Below are 22915 nucleotides of genomic sequence, written 5' to 3' on the forward strand. Positions count from 1 at the left end.
CAGACTATCCAATAATAATAATTAAAAAAAAGAAAACATATATAGGAGGCTAAATAAAGCTTGCCCCTGTATAATGAATCACATTTGTACTTAGTATGACTACAAGTACAGTTTTGAACACATTGCAAAAATGATAACTTTTAAGTGCCAGAAAATTAACTTGCATTTCTTAATTATCTTTAACAGCTTTAAAGTTTGTATTTTTGCAAATATTTGGATTTTTGTATTTTTATCCCTGTTGAGTTTGAACCTTAATAATGTTTTTAAGATTTAATTGAAAATCCTTTAGCATCAGAAAACAAAAAAAAATTTAGGCAATCAATACAGTCTATAGAGTAACTAGGAACTTTATTTTTGATTTGTTCATAGTGCACCATTACAGAGTATCAGGTTATTTTTAAATGACCCAGTTTATCCAAACAGGTAAAGCTTAAATTAGCCATGTTGCAAAGACAAAGAGGCTAGACATTTAAGTCAGTTTCTGCTAGCCTGTCTATTTCTTAGGAAGTTATACACCTTATTTATCAGATATAACTTAATTATCAAACACCTGAAGTTTCTCATTTACAATTTCCTTGAAGTTTAATGTTGAGCAGTTAGTTGGCAAGGACCAAAGTAGTTAAATATACATCTCTAAGCCAGGCTTTGTTAACCTGAGAAGACCTTTATAACCTTAGGAATTTATTATTATATTAAACTCCATCCTAATTCAAAGTATTTTGCAGGCCTGTTGTTGCTCCCTTAGTCTAAACAGAAGATAAAGAGATAGGCAGGTGGCTCTGTAGGATTGATACGATGTATAGGTACTGCCTATGGTTACATTTTTTAAACCATTAACCATTTGTTATAAGTTTTTTTTAACCTTTAAAAAAAGATTTTATTTATTTATTTTATATATATGATGAGTACACTGTAGCTTTCTTCAGACACACCAGAAGGGGGCATCAGAACCCACCACAGATGGTTGTGAGGCACCATATGGTTGCTGGGAATTGAACTCAGGATTTCTGGAAGAACAGTCACTGCTCTTAAACACTGAGCAATCTCTCCAGCCCTATTTGCTATAGGTTTTAAGCTAGTTTTTGTAACAAAGGTTACAGATTTTATGTCTAATTAACCTACACATCCTAAGATACAAAGTTTGAAGTTAAAAGATTTTTAAGAATGGAATGTAGAAAAGGCTTAGAGATGTTTCATCCATTATTTTCACACTTATAATCTTTTTTGTAACACTTCTTTCAAGTTACGCCAGTTTACATTGTTGGTGTATCTGTATCTTTTATGTGCAAACTTATACAAGATGTGGATTAAAATACTTAATGGCTGAGAAATGTCTAATAATGAAAGTTGATTGAATACATTGAGTTTAGATTATGTACAATCTTTTGTGTGGAGCACGTGGAATTGTATATAAAAGATGTGCGCCTTGTCCTTTTGAACAGCTGCGTGGAAAAGCATTAGAAGGACTGTATAGGAATTTTAGATATAATCTTAGGTAACATCCAAGGGGTATCTTCAAAAGAATGTGGGTTTTTTTTTTTTTTTTTTTTGGAATTTGGAAACCAAATTCTTAGTAGTGACAGATAGGTAAGAATGCATCCAATTTGATAGGGACCCAAATCCTTTGTAAGTAATTGGGAGTACATTGTTTGGAAAGTTTTAAGCTGAGACGCTGGTGGAAACATTGTTGTAGAGAAATAATGCATCCTAAATATTATAAGATGGTTGCTTTTGCACTTTATTCAAAGCTGTGTTTAATTTTTTTTTTTTTTAGTTTATTTACCATGAAAGTTAAACACTCGTTTAAGTATTGTTAGACCATCAGGAGAGGAGAATGCCCACCCCCCTTTACACTGAACAACCATTACCTTAGGAAGCTGAAACAGCACTGGCTACTTATACCTAAGTTACAATTGTTGCTGTATTAAAAGTTGGGCCTGCTTTAATTTTTTGCTGTGAAGGAACCATTGATCAATCTGTACTGAGTTATTTTCACTCTGAGGGAAAACAAACAATACACACAGAAACAGACAAGTAAAATAAAACTAACCCTGGGGCAGCAGAGTCATAGCTCACACTGGGATTAGTAGAAGAGCTCCTCCCACCACTCTGGAATTTGCTCTGCACTACCAGGACCTGGCTGTGGAAAGGGCTATGTGGAAGGCAATGTGGACTTTGAGCTCTAGCCAGATTGCTCAAGGGGTGAGCCCTGAGGTTACTCTGTGACCATTAGGAAGCCTGACTCTGCCTGCCCAGCCAATAACGGTCAATAACTGTACTAGCAGAATATTTTCTGTCTATCTCTGTCTCTGTCTCTCTACCCCCCTTCTCTTTCTCTCTCCTGGGAGGGTTTAAGCGAGACATTACTCCAGCTTATAAAATAATTACCAAGGATTTTAATCTCTCTTTATATGGATTCTCTTATGAGTATAAAGTTGCATGGATGTTGTTCTGTGTAATTTGCTCCTCTGGATGTTAACAAATATCTCAATGATTGTACAAAATGCCATGTTTCAAAAGACTGAAGAAAGCTCATGTTAATATGCATTCTCTCACTTATATGGTCATGATGCTTGGGCGAAGGGCCCAAGTTTCCTAAACCCTGGATCTCTATTTAAAGAAAAATGTTCTTACCTTCTCCAAGGGTTGTATGCCCGGCATTCGGTGGCAGCTGTGAGGGTCTCTGTAAGCATCACAGTTAGCAGAGAAATGATCCAGGAGAGGCAAGAATGAAACTCGGTTCAGGCTGACTCAGTCAGTGCTGAGCCAAACTTCTTGGAGTCTAACACCAAGTTGGTTTATTTTAGCCATATTTAACCACACCATAATTTTGGGGAAAAGTTTGGTGGGATAATAATTACCACTGATAATAATTAATTCAGTCCCAACTGTAAAAGAAACTTAAGACATGTTTGCGTTGAGACTGTTTACAAAATATACTTGGGGCTTCTTCCTTAAAGATAGGTTCTGTTGAGCCAGAAACAGTGCTTCAGATTTAGGGCCTCAGGAGAATGACTAAGGTAAATACAGTGCCTGTAGGTGTCAGGGTTGGCCTGGCCTATGGTATCGTAGAAGTCACTTAGGGTCCTGTAAAGTACGAGTAACGTGACGTCTCTCTTAAGGATGGGCTTGATGGACTTAGAAACAATATTCAAGACTTAAAGGGAAAGAGTCTGGGATAAACAAAGTATAACACAGGGTGGGGGTAGAGCGGAAGTCTGGCTCTACAGGTAGCAAACTACAGTCTGTCTCAGCATTCTGGGGGGAAGATGGTAGACATCCTTTTCCTTTGATGTTTAATTTCTTCTGGCTTCTCCAGTGCTTATCTGGGTGCACAAGAGCTTCTTGCTCGCCCCCTCTTTATATACAGATAATTTTAAATATAGTTATTATATATAGTTATACAATTTTTCCTTTGCTGGAGTCTCCAGGTAGCTCCGTTTGTCCAATGCACTTGGCACATTACTTCCATTATCTTGCCAGAATTTCCCAGTCTTTACCAGTGGCTATGTGTGCCTTCTTAAGAAAAGCATGTCACAAAAGGACACATATGGTATGCACTCACTGGTAAGTGTATATTTGCCCAAAAGCTCAGAATACCCCAAGATATAACCCACAGCACACATGAAGCTCAAGAAAAAAGAAGAGCTAAGTGTAGCTGCTTCAGTCCTTCTTAGAAGGGGAACAAAATATTCAAGGGTGGAAATATGGAGAAAACGTGTGGAGCAGAGACTGAAGGAAAGCCAGAGACTGCCCAACATGGGAATTCATCCCATAGACAGTTACCCCGACAATATTGTTGATGCCAAGAAGTACATGCTGACAGGAGCCTGATATAGCTGTCTCCTGAGAGGCTCGGCTAGAACCTGAGAAGTACAGAGGCAGATGCTCACAGCCAACCATTGGACTAAGAATGGGGTCCCCAGTGGAGGAGTTAGAAAAAGGACTGAAGGAGCTGAAGGGGTTTGCAACCCCACAGAAAGAACACCAAAACATCAACCAACCAGAACCCCCAGAGCTTCCAGAGACTAAACCACCAACCAAAGAGTAGACATGGAGGGACCCATGGCTCCAGACGCATATGTAACAGAGGATGGCCTTATCAGGCATCAGTGGAAGGAGAGGCCCTTGGCCCTGTGAAGGCTTGATGCTCCAGTGTAGGCGAATGCCAGGGAGATGAGGTGGGAGGGAGTGGGTAGGTGGGTGGGAGAACACTCTTATTGAGACAGGGAGTGTGGGCTAGGGGGATTCTGGAGGGGAAACTGGGAAAGGAGATAGATAATATTTTAAATGTAAGTAAAAAAAAATGTCCAATTTTAACAAAGAAAAAGAGAGAAAGGCATGGAGGCTGAGAATGAGGACTTTCAGGGTCTGTGTTCTGGCAATCTCTCCGGTCTGCAGTTTCAGGAAGCAAAGTTCTTACTCTCAAAGCAAAATCAGGGAGGAGAGAGGAGAAATCTTGTGGTGAAGAAAAGTATGGTCCTCTGTACAAGATCTGCCAAGAGCACACCATTCGACATGCTCACATGGATGAAGGAAAAGTTCATCAGGCCTAACAAGTAAATGAAGAACTATAGACAGTCATTGGCAACAGGGAGTGGGAGGAAGAACCAGCATTTTTTTTTTTTTTTTTTTTTTTTACTGACAAGAACCCAATCTCAAGTGGTTATTCCAAAGCTCATGAAAATAAAGCCAATAATAATTGAAGTCAGAAGGTTTCTTTCTCTCTCTCTCTCTCTCTCTCTCTCTCTCTCTCTCTCTCTCTCACACACACACACACACACACACACACACACACACACACAGAGAGAGAGAGAGAGAGAGAGAGAGAGAGAGAGAGAGAGAGGGAGAGAGAGAGAGAGACAGACAGACAGACAGACAGACAGACACAATACACACACAGAAAGAAACAGACACACACACATATACAAAGAGAGACACGCACATATGTATACACACACACAGACACAAAGAGAGAGGGATACACAAATATATATATATATATATATATATATATATACATATGAATGATGAGGTCATAAAATTGAGAACAGGTAGACTGGAGACACGGAAGAAGCTGAGGGGTAGAGATAAATTTATATTGTCTTGTCTGTTAAATCCTCATCCAACTAAAAGCCTATGATTGTTAATGCTATTGTAAAGACACCAAGCCCATACCTCCATTCAATGCTATTGTAAAGACACACCAAGCCCACACCTCCATTTACTGCTATTGTAAGGACACCGAGCCCACACCTCCATTCAAAAGGGAAACTTGCTCCAAGTCCCTCTCTAGCTTTTGCCTCGGAGGCAGAACCTGGTCAGTGTGATTGATTGTTGAACCGACTTTAGCCACCGTGACACAATGTTCTTTGGAGCTGGGCTATGTTAGTCACTCTGTGGACAAATAACTAGTTTTGCTTCTGTGTTTTAAAGGACTTGCTTGTGCCCACTGCACACCTTTAGTTTCCACATTTCAGGGGTGCATCTCTGAACTTGAGGCCAGAGTGGTCTACAGTGTGAGTTCCAGGACAGACAGGGCTACACAGAGTAACTCTATCTTGAAAAATCAAAACTTACAAAAGAAAAGATTTGTTTTACTTTCATGTGTGTGTCTCTATACTCATGAGGCCAAAGGGGGCTCCAGGTGCCCTGGAAATGGAGTCACATTGTAGCTTGTAAGCTGCTGAACACAGTGCTGCCAATTGAACTCAGGTCCTTTGACAGAGCAACAAGCGTGTTTAGTCACTGACCTGTCACTTTTGCCCCCAGCTCTGACCTAGGATTTTTTTTTTACCTTTTTTTTTTGATTCTTTATGAATTTCATATAATTCACCCAATTCATTCATCTTCCCATCCCTTCGTGTCCACCACCACCCTAGCAACCTCCCCATAAAAGAAAACACAAACAAAAAGAAATATCTCTCTGCGGAGGCTGGGGTATGTTCCACAGGATATTCTTTTTCCCAAACAGCTATATGTGTAAATGTTCATTGCAATGAGTCACTGGTCTGGACTGAGGCCTCTGGCTTCTGCTATCGATACTGGATGCTCACTGGTGCTCCTCTCAGTTACCTTGCTGCTGCTGCGCTATGTCATGGAATCCTGCAGCTTTGGATATGTAGGACAGGTCCCTTGACTAGCTGCAGCAGGTCATAGACAAGGTGGGTGCTGGGGTGTGCCAACTCAAAGTCCTGAATCTGGGCCTGGGTGGTAGCTGAGTTGGTTCACCCAGCCTTTCTCCTGTGCTTCTGCCAGCAGGGTCATATCTTCCCCACACATACCACCAGGGCCAGGTCTACTGCGCTGCCTGGCCAGGGTCTGGGTTCACTCTCCAGTTCTCTCAATGCTGCTGAAGAGAAAGGCCAGCTCACCTGCCTGCCTCAGTGTGTGTGTGTGTGTGTGTGTGTGTGTGTGTGTGTGTGTGTGTGTGTGTGTGTGTGTGTGTGTGTTAGACATCTTTACCTCACTCATACCAATGCACAGCAGATGAAGGACTGGGCCAGCTCTCTCATGTTCACATACATTGGACTGCCTCACCCACTTCCCTTCTAACCAGGACCAGTTCTACCGTGTTGCCCAAGCAAGGTGAAGGGTCCACTCTCCCAAATCAAGTTGTTTCTTGATTTCTCTTCATTAAAGTTTAAAGCATTTCCTACTGAGCAACTGCACATATCAGGGAGTTAAGTACAGGGCATGTCTATCGATGGAGAAAGTTCCTAAAGGACTGTACTTGAATTCCAGGAATAAATGTCATCCTGATACTCTGACTTGGTTTTGGCTTCACAAATCTGATCATTCTTTTTAGTTGTCTTCTGTTGAGGGGGGACAGAAAGCGAGAAATACTTTTTTTTAATTATATTATAGTACTTTGCTCTGTGGTATGTAGAGACATGTGTGTGGCTGAGGGGTTAGAAAATGGATATGTGTAGATACTGGTCAACTAAGATGTGTGGCACAGTGTTATTTTGATGAAAAACAACTACAGCTGTTAAAACATGTATCATAGAAATTGCACTGAGTTAAGAAACCCAGGCCCACATTTTGTATCTCAGTTTCTTACCTTAAACCACACCACCAACTCTGTCTCAAATGAATCTAGATGATTCAAAGATGAATACTTAAAAGAAAAGCACTTGGCCCACTGACCAGGCCTAAATTGTGGTCCAGGTCCAGGCTTCTAAATTTTACTCAAACAAAAAGACCATGCTATTTTGTACTATACTAGAATTTCTTACTGCCATGACAGGATAAAAAAACAAAACAAAACAAAAAGTGGGAGATACTTTAATTTCTTCCCTAAATCATTCTATTCTACTTGAATTTGTGTTAATATATTATGTAGTATATGTTTTCATGGTCATATCTTGCAATGTAGTTCAGAGTTTGTTACCTTTGGTACCTGAGTTGACATCTCATATGTAAGTTTTTACTCTTTGTTGACTAGTGGATGAAACTAGAGATGTGACATGTTGGACAGTATTTACTCTAGGTGGTGGATGATGTGAGACTGAAGAATGAATGGAGTGCTCTCCTTTAGATCACTTTGCTTATAATACTACACTGATATTCCTTTGTGTTTCTGGCACACACCAACAAAGGGACTCTCCATCTTCTGCCTCATGGACCATAAGGTTGAAAAATTGTGATCCTCATGGCTATGTTTTACGTGGACAAAATGCCATGTTATTTTATACTTTGCTGGAGTTCCTCACTGTAATGCTGCAAAACAATAAAACAATAAAAAATTAAACAAAAAAAGAAAGAAACCCAGGCCCAAACCTGTAAGCATTATTTGTTGAATTTTTTGGGGGGCAAAATCAGTACCCTTGAATCTATGGTAGCAAACATTATAGCATTCTGTGCTACTAAAGAATGATCAATGTTGATTCGCCACCAGGAACAGCTGAGCTCTAGGGAAACAGGCCTGGTGAGAAGATGTTCCGAGTAGGCGGGGAGCGGAGAAATCTCTGCGGAGCACGCAGAAAGTGCACTGCCCCTGCTTGGTTTAGGGAACCAGGAACCCGGCATTGGGTTGTCTATTCCCAGACAGCGGCCTTTGGGGGCAGAACAGGTGCTCAGACCATCCACCACCAGGAACAGCTGAGATCCAGGAACACAGGCCTGGTGAAAAGGCATTCCGAATAGCCGGGGAGCAGAAAGATCTCTGTCAAGCATGCAGAAAGTGTGCTCCCCCTGCTTGGTTTAGGGAACCAGGAACCAGGCATTGGGCTGTTTGTTTCCAGTCTGTGGATTTTGGGTACAGAACCGGCGCTCAGGCCATCTGCCACCAGGAACAACAGAGATCCAGGGACACAGACCAGGTAAAAGGGAAAGGTGAGAACCAATCACTGACAACAAGATGGCAAGAGGAAAGCAAAAGAATGTACCCCAGGGAAACCAAGACAACCTGGCAACACCAGAACCCGGCTTTCTCATCACAGCAAACAGCAAAATGCCAAACACTCCAGAAAAAGAAGACTCAGACCCAAAATCATACCTCAAGATGATGATAGAGATCCTTAAACAAGAACGGGAGGAAAAGCATAAAGAATTAAAAGCTTTTAAAGAGGAAACAAGAAAAACACTCAAAGAACTCAAAGAACAAGAGGAAAACAGAACCAAAGAAATGAAAGAATGGAAGAAGGAATTTAAAACAGAAATGGACACAATAAAGAAACCACTAAAAGAGACAACCCTAGAGGTAGAAAACCTAAAAAAGAAATGAGGAGTCACAATGCAAGCATTTCCAACAGACTACAAGAGATGGAAGAGAGAATCTCAGGGGCCAAAGACAACATTGAAAACACAGACAAAACAGTCAGAAAAGATGCAAAAACCACAAAGCTCCTAACCCAAAATGTCCAGGAGATACAGGACACAATGAGAAGACCAAACCTAAGGATAATAGGAATAGAAGAAGGGGAAGAATATCAACTAAGAGGCACAGTAAATACCTTCAACAAAATTGTAGAAGAAAACTTCCCTACCCTTAAGAATGAGATGACCACGAGCATAAAAGAAGCCTTCAGAACTCCAAATAGGTTGCACTATTTAAAAAGTTTGTCCTGAGACATAATAGTCAAAATGTCAAGTGCCCAAAGCAAAGAAAGAATACTACAAACATTAAAGGGAAAAAGTCATGTAACATTTAAAGGCAGGCCAATCAGAATCACACCCGATTTCTCAACAGAGACTATGAAAGCTAGAAGAGCCTGGACAGACATCATGCAGACTCTAAGAGAGCACAAGTGTCAGTCCAAGCTGCTATACCCAGCAAAACTCTCAATCACCATAGATGGAGAGACCAAGATATACCAAGACAAAACTAAATTTACACAATATCTGACCACAAACCCAGCACTACAACGAATTATAGGTGGAAAACCCAATACAATGAGGGGAACTACATCCTAGTAAAAACAAGAAAACTTCTAAGCAAGAAAACAAGAAGAAGAAAGAGACACAGACACAACTCAATCTACAAAAGCAATAATAGCTAAAAACAGCAACCACTATTCCTTGATATCTATTAACATAAATGGACTCAATTGCCCAATAAAGAGAAATAGGCTATCAGACTGGATACATAAACAAAACCCAGCATTTTGATGCATACAGGAAACTCATCTCAGAGACAAAGACAGACACTATCTCAGAATAAAAGGTTGGGGAAAAAAACCTTCAAGAAAATGGCCCCAAGAAGCAAGCTGGAGTGGCCTTTCTAATATCAAATAAAGTAGATTTTCAACCAAAGGTTATAAAAAAAGATAGGAAGGACACTTTTTACTCATTACAGGCAAAATTTGTCAGAAATAACACTCAATCCTTAACATATATGCTCCAAATACAGAAGCATACATATTCATAAAAGAAATCCTACTAAAACTCAAAAAATACATTGCACCCCACACAATAATAGTGGGAGACCTCAATACCCCACTTTCACCAATGGACAGATCATGGAAACAGAAAGTGAACAAGTACACTGTAAAACTAGCAGAGGTTATGAACCAACTGGAATTAATAGATATCTACAGAACATATCATCCTAAAGCAAAAGAATAAACCTTCTTCTCTGCACCTCACGGACCTCCTCTTAAATTGACCATATAATCAGTCACAAAACGAGCCTCAATAGATATAAGAAGATTGAAATACTCCCATGCATCCTCTCAGATCACATGGTCCAAGGGTGGTCTTTAACAACAACAAAAAGCCCACATACACATGGAAACTAAACAACGCTCTGTTAAACAATAGCAGGGTCAAAAATGAAATAAAGAAAGAAATTAAAGATTTTCTAGAATTCAATGAAAACGAAAACACAACATACCCAAACCTATGGGATGCAATGAAAGCAGTACTGAGAGGAAAACTCATAGCTCTGAGTGCTTCCAAAAAGAAACTGGAGAGAGCATACATCAGCAACTTGACAGCACAGCTGAAAGCTCTAGAACAAAAGGAAGCAGATGCACCCACGAGGAGTAGACAGCAAGAAATAATCAAACTTAGGGCAGAAATAGACCAAATAGAAACAAAAAGAACTATTGAAAGAATTAACAATACCAAGAACTGGTTCTTTGAGAAAATCAACAAGATTGATAAACCCTTAGCCAGACTAACTAGAGGGCAAAGAGAGAGTATCCAAATTAACAAAATCAGAAATGAATGTGGAGACATAATAACTGAAATGGAGGAAATTCAAGAAATCATCACATCCTACTATAAAATCCTGTACTCAACAAAGCTGGAAAATCTGGAGGAAATGGATGAATTCCTAGACAGATACGAGATACTAAAGCTAAACCTGGACCACGTAACCCATCTAAGTAATCCCATAACACCTAAAAAAATAGAATCAGTCATCAAAAGCCTCCCAACCAAAAAAAGCCCAGGGCCACATGGGATAAGTGCAGAATTTTGTCAGACATTTATTGACGACCTAATACCAATACTCTCCAAACTATTCCACAAAATAGAATCAGATGGAACACTACCTAACTCATTTTTGAGGCTACAATAACCCTTGTTCCTAAACCACACAAAGATCCTACAAGGAAAGAGAACTTCAGATCAATCTCACTTATAAACATTGATGCAAAAATAATCAACAAAATCCTTACAAACCAAATTCATGAACACATCAAAATGATCATTCACCATGATCAAGTAGGCTTCATCTCTGGGATGCAGGGATGGTTTAATATATGGAAATCTATCAACGTAATGCACCTTATTAACAATCTCAAAAAAAAAAAAAAAAAACCACATGATCATCTCACTAAATGCTGAGAAAGCATTTGACAAAATTCAACACCCCTTCATGTTAAAAGTCTTGGAAAGAACAGGAATCCAAGGCCCATACCTAAACATAATAAAAGCAATATGCAGCAAACCAATAGCCAACATCAAACTTAATGGTGGAAAACTTGAAGCAATCCCACTAAAATCAGAGACTTGACAAGGCTGCCCACTCTCCCCCTACCTATTCAACATAATGCTAGAAGGCCTGGTCGAAGCAATTAGACAAAAAAAAAAAAAAAAAAAAAAAAAAAAAAAAAAAAAAAAAAAGAAAATCAAAGGGATACAAATTGGAAAGGAAAAAGTAAAGACATCACTATTTGCAGATGACATGATAGTGTACTTAAGTGACCCCACAAATTATACCAGAGAACTCCTACAGCTGATAAACAAGTTCAGCAGAGTAGCTGGATACAAAATTAACTCAAACAAATCAGTACCCTTTCTCTACTCAAAGGACAAACATGTGGAGAATGAAATTAGGGAAAAGATACAATTCACAATAGTCACAAAAAATATGAAATACCTTGGTGTGACTCTAACTATGCAAGTGAAGGACCTTTATGACAAAAATTTCAAACCTCTAAAGAAGGAAATTGAGGAAAATCTCCGAAAATGGAAATATCTCCCATGCTCATGGATTAGAAGGATCAACATTGTAAAAATGGCCATCTTACCAAAAGCAATCTACAGATTCAATGCAATCCCCATTAAAATACCAAACCAATTCTTCATTGAGTTTGAAAGAGCAATGTGCAATTTCATCTGGAATAACAAAGGCCTAGAATAGCGAAATCCAGCCTCAACACAAGAAAACATCTGTGGGAATAACTATCTCTGACCTCGAACTATATTACAAGTCAATTGTACTAAAAGTTGCATGGTACAGATACAGAAACAGGCTCATGGATCAATGGAATATAATAGAAGATCCAGAAATGAGCCCCCATATATATGGTCACCTGATTTTTGACAAAGGAGCTGTAAACATTCAATGGAAAAAGGACAGCCTTTTCAACAAATGGTGTTGGTCCACTCAGCATGCAGAAAAATGAAAATAGACCCTTTCTTATATCCTTGTACAAAGCTCAAGTGTAAGTGGATCAAAGATCTCTACATTAAACCAGGTACACTGAAATTATTAGATGAGAAAGTAGGAAAAACCTTAAAACACATAGGCACAGGAGAAAATTTTCTGAACAGAACACCAATAGCTCAAGCTGTAAGGTCAAAGATTAACGAATGGGACTTAATGAGATTGCAAAGTTTCTGTAAGGCTAAGGACATCGTCAAGAAAACAAAACGGCAGCCAACAGAAAGGGAAAAGATCTTTACCAATCCACATCAGATAGAGGCCTAATATCCAAGTTATACAAAGAACTCAAAAGACACCAAAGAATCAAACAACCCTATTAAAAATTGGGGTACAGAGCTAAACAAAAAGTTCTCAATTGAGGAATAGCGAATGGCTGAGAAGCATCTAAGGAAGTGCTCGACATCCTTAGCCATCAGGGAAATGCAAATCAAAACAACCCTGAGATTCCACTTCACACCAGTCAGTTTGGCCAAGATCAAAAATTCAGATGACAGCAGATGCTGGCCAGGATGTGGAGAAAGAGAAACACTTCTCCACTGTTGGTGGGGTTGTAAACTGGTACAACCACTCTGGAAATCAGTCTGGCGATTCCTCAAAAATTAGACATAGTACTACATGAAGACTCAGTTATTCCATTTCTGGGCATATACCCCAGAGACACTCCAATACACAACAAAAACACATGCACCACAATATTCATAGCAGCTCTATTTATAATATCCAGAAGCTGGAAAGAACCCAGATATCCTTCAGTAGATGAATGGATACAAAAATTGTGGTACATTTACACAATGGAGTACTATTCGGCTCCCAGAAACAATGACTTTATCAAATTCTTAAGAAAATGAATGTATCTAGAGAATATCATCCTGAGTGAGATAATCCAGTCACAAAAGAACAGACATAATATGCAGTCACTGATAATGGAATACTAACCCCAGAAAGCTCTGAACACCCCAGAAACAACTCACAGACTGTGTGAAGTTCAAGAAGAGAAAAACAAAAGAAAGAAAGAAAAATTAAACCCTTATGCTTAATCCTTGCACACCAAGAAAACTTTGACTAACTCTAGGTTACATCCTGTTTTACATGTACTTTATTCTCATTGTAACTAGTAAGATCTTAATGCACACTATCAAACCTTAAAAAAAAAAAAAAAAAGCCAAGCACTGACAAAAATGTATTCTATACTTTTACGCAAAAATGCTTAAAATTTGTACATTTATCTTTGTTTTTTATAATAAAGTTGTTCAATTAAAAAAATGATCAATGTGCAATAGAGCTCTAAACTTTAGGTACTTGAGCTTACCTTTAAGGCCATGGGTATCTCAATGATATAGAGGTCTATGTAATTTAGCTTGAGGGTATTTAGTGTCCTTTCCAGGGCTGGGCGGACCAACTCTGGGACATGCTCTGTACCCCATAGCTGAAAAGGAAATCAAGAATAGTGAAATACTATCCACTAGTTCTACCTTCATGTTGTAAGCCGTATACACATGTCACCTGCTCCCTTTACACCACAAAAGCATGTTTACACTCGAGGGTAGGAAGATTCGATGAAAATCCACGGCTCCACAGTCTCACTTGGTCTCACGGCCCAGGGCATTTTGGCAATCCTTTCTAAGGCTTTACTGTGAGTTCAAAATTTTGGATGGGATGAGTAAGGTCAAGTCTTCATGCCAATGTGAAAAACAGAGAGGCAATCAGATAAATTAGTACATCTTGTAACACATATTTTGCTCCAAAGCTTTTTGTGCATGTTGTGGGGGGTTGGCCTTATATAGTTATCACATGATATAAAATTGGAAAATTAGGCTCTCCCAGTTTTATTCTTGTCTTAAAAGCAAAGAAAAACAAAAAACAGACATAGTGTTGCAGGATATTTGATCACACTGTGAATCCCAAGATTGTGTTATTTACTGAAAAACCTTGCTTCTAGTTGTGGTGTGGCTCAGCCTCACATACACTTCTAATCCCTCTGGCTGGAATACAGACACACTTTTAATCCCAAACAATGAAGGTAAAGTTAGTTTGAAGAAGGAAGTAGCCATGTTTGAAAGTGATGTTTAATTGAGGGGCAGACAAAGTGATGAGCCAAAGAAAGATTTGAAAGAGTATGACCAACTCTCACAAGAAGAGAGGAAAGGGGAGTTACTTAAGAGAGCAATGCAGAGACAAAGGACAAAGTAGTTTTACCAGGAAAGTTTTACAAAGACAGGCTGCAAAGAGAGAACAAGCTAGACCAGGTAGAGAGACAGATAGACCCAGAGAATGAGAAGGATCCAGATTAGAACAAATGGCCAGTTATTATGAGGCTAAGCAAAGCAATTCAGAAGCTGAGAGATGCCATAATGAATTAGCCAGCTTGGAGAAAAATTTGAACCTAAACAGCTGGGTTCAATCAGCCATCCAGAGCTCAGAAATAACTAGAAAGAGTGAGCTTATTCAGTGGTAAGTCTCAGAGACTGGAAACAATTTCGGTCTATATAAGTCTATAAGGAGGCTATAATCTTCCAGGACTAGACCTAGGTCAGCAGATTGAGGCAAGAAGCCTCAAAGCCTTGACATTTAAACAGGGCAATAAAAGACACATTTACAACACAGTGATATATCAGTGATACATCTGTAATATTAGCTAGTTGGTAGGCTGTGGCAGAAGGGTGGGACATTCAAGGTCAACCTGGACTATAGAGTTCTAGGCTAGATTAGGCAGCTTGGCAAGACTCTGTCTCAAACTATAGTTAAAAAGAGGATTAATTAGTGTAAGGAGCATTGGAGGAAGAGTCTGGTGAGGTAGTTCAGTAAAGGGCTTGGCATCTAAGTATGAGGACCTGGGTCTAATCTCCTGATCCGGTGAAAAGGAGCCCGGCTTGGTAGCATATGCACAATTACAGTGCTGGAGAAGAGACAGATAATCCCTAGTCTTGCTGGATAGCTAGCCTAACCTGACCAGAGCCTCCAAGTTTCCAGTGAAAGATTATGTCTCTAAAGCACAAGGCAGACAGGAAAGGACAGCTGAGGTTGGCTTCTGGCCATATGCACGCACACACGCATTCACGTACCTGCATATACATGAACATGCTCATATACACAACAACACATAGCATTAAAAAGTGTGGAATGTATCTTAGTGAGCCAGCGCTTGCCAGCATGTGCAAGGGCCTGGATTCAAATCCTAGAAATGTGGAGAGGGAGCACAGGATAGAAAAAAGGTAAAGGAGAGAAAGAAGAGAAAAATATGCTTCCATTATCACCGTGGACTCTATTGGCATCACCACTACCAATCCATTCAAGTAAAAAATATGTTTTTCACCTTTATTTACTTTTGCTTTTTTCCCTGTGATGCCAGGGGTTGACCCTGGGGCTTAATCGTGCCAGGTAAAGTCTCTACCACTAAGCTACAGCCCAGTTCCTTTCTAACATTGGAGATCAAGTCTTGTTAAGTTACTTAGGCTGTCTTAACTCCAGCTCTAAACCAAGCAGACTCTGAGCTGTGATCCCTCTGCCTTAGCCTCCTTCTCATCCAAACCACCACAGAAACCTACCACAAAGCTTGTGCACTTGCCATCTTCCTCATACTGCCCTTGGTTGTTAGTAAAATTTCAGTGTAGGCAGACTTTCATGCACCAAAGCCACTAGCCCTTTCATGAACGCAGTTATACATGGCCTTCTGTTTACTTGCAGTTGTATTTCAATGTGTGTGCTTTATTATGGTTTCTTGACATGCATGTATACACAGGCATACTGTTTTCAGCAAATTAAGGGATTCCAAAAGATAATTGTTCACTCCCTTCCCCCACCTTTCTCCTTTATTGTTTGTTGGTGTTTGATTAAGATTGTATCTGGGGCCTTGTGCACACTAGGTGAGTATCTTACTGAGCTCTAACCTTGTCCTATACCCCTTCACTGTATCTACATAGTAGGACATCCCTTACCTTCCCACAGTAGAAAATCTCTTCCCTCTTCACCTTCCCCTCTGCTATCTGTTCTCTGATCGCCTCACCAACTTCATGTTCATTGTGGTAGATGTAGGCCCCATCAATGTGCCGGTATCCCTCTTCAATGGCTGCCTTCACTGCCACATAGGTATTCCTGGGGACCTTATGAGACAGGGGAGGATAAATATGGGGAGGAGAGAAATGGGTTTTAAAAGGGTATCTCATGATAAATTGATTTATAGCTCACAGAACAGTTCCCAGCACCATACTTTTATGATTGGAAGACCACAGAGGCAAGAGAAACTGTAGCTAATTGTCCCATTCAGTATTCTATCTGTGTGGTGCACTCCAGGTTGTCCTTGGCACTGGAGGCTCAGAAATGTGATTTCACAGGTATTTCCAAAGCAGTGTGCGGAGCCCACGGTCTGGACATGAGTAATATGAGTTCACATTTCAGCCCCGGACCTTGGCAGTTTAACCTGGAGTGTTGTGTTCTCCCTTTCCCTATCTGTCAGTTGACTTAACTAGTATTGATTTTGTAATGTGGGAATTATGTTAGAAAGTGCACAAGGACAAAGCATGTACAGAGTTCCAGGCACATAGTTAAATGTTTAGAAAACTTTTAGCTATCATTTTTAAACATGTATTTATATTGCCATACTGTCTGATGTACACACTCCTCATGAACTTTTCCATTACATTAGTAAGTACTATTTGAACATGCATCATACACAAGACATTGTCATGAGATTCTAGAGTTAAACAAGCAATTGTCTTTTCTAATAAACTTCTCAGGCCACATCTGAACAAAGGTGACTATCAATGCATCTCTCCATAAACTCTCGGACTTTAAATGTTGTGACTCTATTTTCAATCTTTTAAAAGCATTTACTGTGTGGATAAGGACATCATGTCACAATTGAAAAGATTTGAATTAGACATGCCTATGTGGCAGGTATTCATTAAACACTTGTTAAACTAAACTAAAAGTTCTTAAATAAAACATTAGAAAGTAATTTATAAATCATAAACTCCAAAGTCCCTTGCTTCACTCTGGCTGTTGGTCTTTGGTTGGCTTTCAAGAAGAAAGAAAAAGAAACAGCATTCTGAAGCTATAAAGGCTTAAAGTGTGACCAAATGGAATTCAACCTTTGATTTAAAATTCATTTAGGCACTAACCCATCTCTGACACATATGCATACCCATACATGTGTGCGCATGCAAACACACACACACACACACACACACACACACACACACACACACACACACACACACATACATACCGGTCTAGGATCCGAGTAGGTTCCAAGCCCAATGATTGGGATGCTGTTCCCATCGTTTAGGGGGATTTGGTGGTTTGCAATGCTGAGGTTCATTGTAGAGAAGGGATCTGAAGCTTCAAGGAGTGATTCTGAACAGGACAGAGGCACATTATTTGAATAGGTATCCCAAGGACTATTACATAAACAGACTGAGCACTAGGAGGAGGAGCAGGGTGGGGAAAGATAATAAGCAAACAGATTTCTCAATCTCCCTGAAAATTCTAGCCAGTGTTTTTTTTTTTTTTTTTTTTTTTGTTTTTTTTTTTTTTTTTGTTTTTTTTTTTTTTTGTTTTGTTTTGTTTTGTTTGTTTTTTAACATCCCCAGGGGCTTGAACGTAGTAAACCTATTGATGGGTTATGTTTAGTATTCTGCAAAGAAAAACAGGGTTTTTTTTTTTTTTTTTTTTGATTTTTGTTTTTTAAGGAAAGAAACTTATCTGTTTTCTGTTAGCAAATAACATATTTATTCTAAAATTCCTTAGATGATAAAGAAATTAACTCATATTGGGTGTGAGGTGCCAAGGTTGGATCTCTCTAGTGGTAAGAATCAAGAATCTCATGTCTTCATTGAACCTAAATACTTTTTCCAAATGCCATCTCCAAATATTGTAGACCATTTATCTCTGAGAGACCCATTTCCAACGTTCACGATAGACATCTGAAACTGCACAGAGGTTACTGTTTCCTATACACACTTACATCACTCCTGCCTTTTCACGTAAAGCAAACACTGTCAACTTTCTTTTTTGCATTTGAATGACCCGAATCACTGATATCTTGCTTTGAAGTCAAGATCAATAAGATCTATTTGAACTTGAGCACTTCAGTATTACAAAAGTCCCACTTGAAGTATGCATGCTTTTAATCCCAAGCATTTGGAAGACAGAAGCAGACAGATCTCTAAGTTCGAGGCCAGTCTGTTTTATAGAGCAAGTTCCAGGACAGCCAGGGCTACACAGAGAAAGCAGAAGGAAAATTAAAAAAAAAAAAAAAAAAAGAATAAGAAGAAGAAGAAGAAGGGGAAAAGAAAAGAAAGGAAAGGAAAGGACAGGACAGGAAAGGAAGGAAAGGAAAGGACAGGACAGGAAAGGAAGGAAAGGAAAGGAAAGGAAAGGAAAGGAAAGGAAAGGAAAGGAAAATCAACATGACATCAGTTAATCAGATGCCTGGGGTGGCTATGAAGTAACTAAGAGACCTGTGTGATCAGCCCTTTCCATCCTATAACCAAATATCAGAGATGAATCAACCGTTAAGGAAGAAAGCATTGTTTGTCTCAGTGAGTGGTTTAGCAGTCTTGAGCTCTGGTCACAGACCCATTACTTTGGGCCTGTGGCAGCATAGTTTATCATGGTGGAAGCATGTAACATACTCCTGCAAGGTGGTCAAGCTACAAAGACCAGACTTACTTAGACTAGACTCCACCTCCAAAAAGTTTCAGGCCAGAATCTACACTCCCATCCCAAGAGAGAAGAAATAGGCCTGTCCTAAGGTGGCCAAAGCAGCAGTCGGCTGCAGCAAAGCACACACCCAGTCTTGTAGCTTTGTGTCTGTTGTGCGGTGTGGTAAGGGAGCTTTGACGGATGTACCACTATGGCCTCACTGGTTCCAGAGAACTGACTACGTACAGCTTTCCTCCTCATTCAATGTCCTTGCCATTCCTAAGTCCCCACAGTCTCCCTGGCAGCTTCAGCTTCACTCTGGCAAGTTTATTTACAGGCTCAGGGACTCCCTGAAGTGACTCCGACCCTGGCCCCTGCTGTTTCTCAGATCATTTTTTAAAAAGCTAAGCGGAAGTGTTGCTGCCTCTGAAACTCTTGCATTTGACATATCCGTTGTTCCCACAAGCCATCCCTCGTGCAGGGAGCTCCCGTCTTCTTGCATCTAAGTCCTCGAAACAAATTTCTCTATCTTCTAAGTCTGCTGTGGCTTTGGACCTGTGGAAGGAATCCCAGGATGCCCACAAAGCGCCCCTTCCCTTCTAGTGCCAGGCTCTTTAGCAACCGCACTGTTTGGCAGCAAGATTAATTGCCCTCTCTTTCTGGCCAAAATTGCAAGTTTTCTCCTCCTACAGGTTCTCACTATAAACCCGGCTGGAAGCAACCAGAGATGGCTTGGCTGCAGCCTAAGTTTTCCTACGCTGGACAAACCAGGCGCACAGATCCTGAGTGAGGCACAGTTAGCCTCCCATCTGATCCCAACAGAAACAGTGACTTTATTGGACACGAGATGAGAGCCCACCTTTTCTGGGGAAAACGGACTTGCTTTTACAGACTGTCCCCTGTGTGATGTCACTTCCCTCTCTGGGTTCTTACAATCTGTGCTGTGTCTCAGATCTCTTTGTGCTGATCCTTCCTGGAATATTTTTTTTTTTGGGGGGGGTGCTTCTTGATGTGTGAAGTCATTGCTAGTTATCTTTATTTATTTTACCCTCCTCTGTCTTTTCTCCAGGGGCTTCTATAATGTATGCTTGACACTGTCCACCTTTGTTGGTTTTATCCATTTTTTTCTTCAGTGAGTTCTTGTTTTAATTTCTATGTATAGGTGATTTGTCTGCATGTATTTTGTTCACACAGTATCTGAGGAAGCCAGGAGAGTGCACTGGGTTTCCTGGAACTGGAGTTGTGTGCCATCCTGAACCACTGTGTGGGCACTGGAAATGTAGCTCAGCTCCTCTGGAAGAGCAGCCAGCACTGTTAACCACTGAGCTATCTCTTCAGCATCTACAGTGAGTTATTTATTTATTTATTTATTTATTTATTTATTTATTTATAGCTCAGTTGGTCACATGCTTAACTGTGTGTACTGGATGGTTTGGTGTCAACTTAACACAAGCTGGAGTTGTCACAGAGAAAGGAGCCTCAGTTGAGGAAATGCCTCCATGAGATCCAGCTGTAACACATTTTCTCAACTAGTGATCAAGTGCGGAGGGCCCAGCCCATTGTGGGTGGAGCCATCCCTGGGTTGGTAGACCTGGGTTCTATAAGAAGCAGCTTGAGCAAGCCAGTAAGTAACATCCCTCCGTGGCCTCTGCATCAGTTCCTGATTCCTGACCTGCGTGGGTTCCAGTCCTGACTTCCTTTGGTGATGAACAGCGATATTGAAGTGTAAGCTGAATAAACCCTTTCCTCTCCAACTTGCTTATTGGTCATGATGTTTTGTGCAGGAATAGAAACCCTGGGTAAGACACTGCAAGCATGAAAGACTGAAGTTTGATCTTAGTTAAAAAAGAAAAGAAAAGAAAAAAAGAAAAAGAAAGAAAGATGTGGGTGTAGTGGTGTGCATTTTTTATGTCAGAACAGGGGGTGCCGAGGCAGCAATAGGATCCCTGGGGCATAGCCCAGTCATTAAAACCAGGTAGAAGTTAAAAACTTTGCCTCAGAAGCAAAGGTAGACAGCTGCTTCTGAAGGACATCTGAGGTAAGGAGAGAGAGCACTCCTCCATTGCTGGTGGGAGTGCAAACCTGTACCACCACTATGAATATCAATATGGCGGTTCTTCAGAAAACAGAATTTATGTACCTCAAGACCCAGCCACACTATTCTCACCAGCATCAGCTGTCACTTGTGTTATTGATGTTAGCCATTCTGGCAAGTGTAAGATGGAATCTCAAAGTAGTGCTGTTGGTTTGCATTTCCATGATAGCTAAGGATGTCGAACATTTCTTTCTGTCAGTCATTTGGTTTCCTCTGTTGAAAATTCTTTGTTTAGATCTGTACCCCGTCTCATCCTTAAAATTATTTATTCACTTTACATCCTAATATAGCTCTCCCCTGCCAGTCCCCTGACACACAGATCTTCCACCCATCCCATCCTCCCATTCTCCTTTGGGAAGGGGTATCCCCCTCCTAGGTATCACTCCTCTACTACCCGTGTCCCCCACAGCACATCAAGTCCATGCAGAATGAGGCCTATCCTCTCCCACTGAGGCCAGACAAGGGAGCCCAGTTAGGGAAGCAGTATCCACAGGCAGGCAGCAGATTCAGGGTCAGCTCACCTCCTGTTGATGGGGGACCCACATGAAGACCAGGTTGCTCATCTGCAACATATGTGCAGAAGGCCTAAGTCCAAACCCTGTTCTCTCTTAGGCTGCTGATTCAGTCTCTGGGAGTCCCGAGGGTCCAGGTCAGTTGATTCTGTTGGTCTTGCTGTGAAGCTCCTGCTCTTTTGGGGTCCCTAAATTCTTTCCCCAACTCTTCCATAACAGTCACTGAATTCCATCTTATGTTTGGCTGTGAGTCTCTGCATCTCTTTCCACTGGGGCTTCTGGATGGAGACTCTCAGAGGTCAGGTTCGCTAAGTTCTCGTTTGCAAACATAACAGAGTGTTTTTAAGTGTCAGAGACTGGTTCTTGCCCATGGGATCAGTCTTGTTGGGCCAGTCATCTGTCTCTGCTCTATCTCTGACCCTGCACATCTTATAGGCAGGATTGGGGTTGAAGGATTTGTGGGTGGGCTGCTGTTTTTATCCCTCCACTGAGAGTCCTACCTGGCTATAAGAAGTAGCCACTTCAAGATCTGTATCCCTCACTTCTAGGAGTCTCAGCTAGAGTCACCCTACAGACCATCTGGAGCCTCCCCCGTCCCTGGTTTCTGGCATGTCCTAGAGACTTCCCCACTCTCCCTTCCCACCATTTTTTCCTCTCTTCCATCTCAGCCCACTGACCCTCAATCCCTTTCCTAAATTCTCTCCCATCCAGTCACTTCCCTCCATCCAACTCTAGTATCTATTTTATTATATCTATTTAATATATATTTTATTATATTAATATATTTTTATTAGTATCTAGTATCTATCTATTTATTTATTTTTAATAAAGCTTTTTTAACAACTTTATTTTACAAAACAAAGATAAATGTACAGATTTTAAGCATTTTTTGCATAAATATACAATACATTTTTGTCAGTACTTTTTTTCAGATTTTAAAATAATTTTTACACAAAACTGTATGAATATATTTTTTAGTCAGTACTTGATTTTTTTAAAGGTTTGATAGTATGCATTGAAAACTTAATAGTTACAATGAGCATAAGGTACATGTAAAACAAAATGTAACATGGAAATAGTCAAAGTTTTCTTGTTGTATAAAGATTTTTTTGTTTTGTTTTTTTTTTTTTTTTTTTTTTTGGTTGTTAAACAGTTTAAATTTTATTGATCTCCCAGTTTTTAAAAAGAGTTAAAGGTCACCGCTCTAAGTTGATCACTATGTACAGATGGTGCAGAGTATGAAGAGATACAAAGTATCATGTCAGA

General features: G+C 40.2%; 1 protein-coding gene across 3 annotated transcripts in view; it reads right to left on the reverse strand.

Moving 5' to 3' along the window:
• AKR1D1 (aldo-keto reductase family 1 member D1) overlaps positions 1-17717 on the reverse strand; it is a gene marked incomplete at both ends in the record, with an annotated part of 43003 nt that extends 25286 nt beyond the window's left edge. For 2 of the 3 annotated variants that reach the window (XM_080932504.1, XM_080932502.1), the window contains 3 exons: positions 13710-13826; positions 16336-16475; positions 17597-17717. In XM_080932504.1, coding sequence (XP_080788630.1) covers positions 13710-13826; positions 16336-16475; positions 17597-17717 — 378 coding nt within the window. Of the gene's footprint in view, positions 1-13709; positions 13827-16335; positions 16501-17596 lie in introns of all 3 variants that reach the window. The other variant, XM_080932503.1, reaches the window with a different exon arrangement.
• Between the last annotated feature and the right edge of the window lie 5198 nt (positions 17718-22915).

Source organism: Micromys minutus (genome assembly GCF_963924665.1).
Source record: "Micromys minutus genome assembly, chromosome: 18".
Lineage (NCBI taxonomy): Eukaryota > Metazoa > Chordata > Mammalia > Rodentia > Muridae > Micromys > Micromys minutus.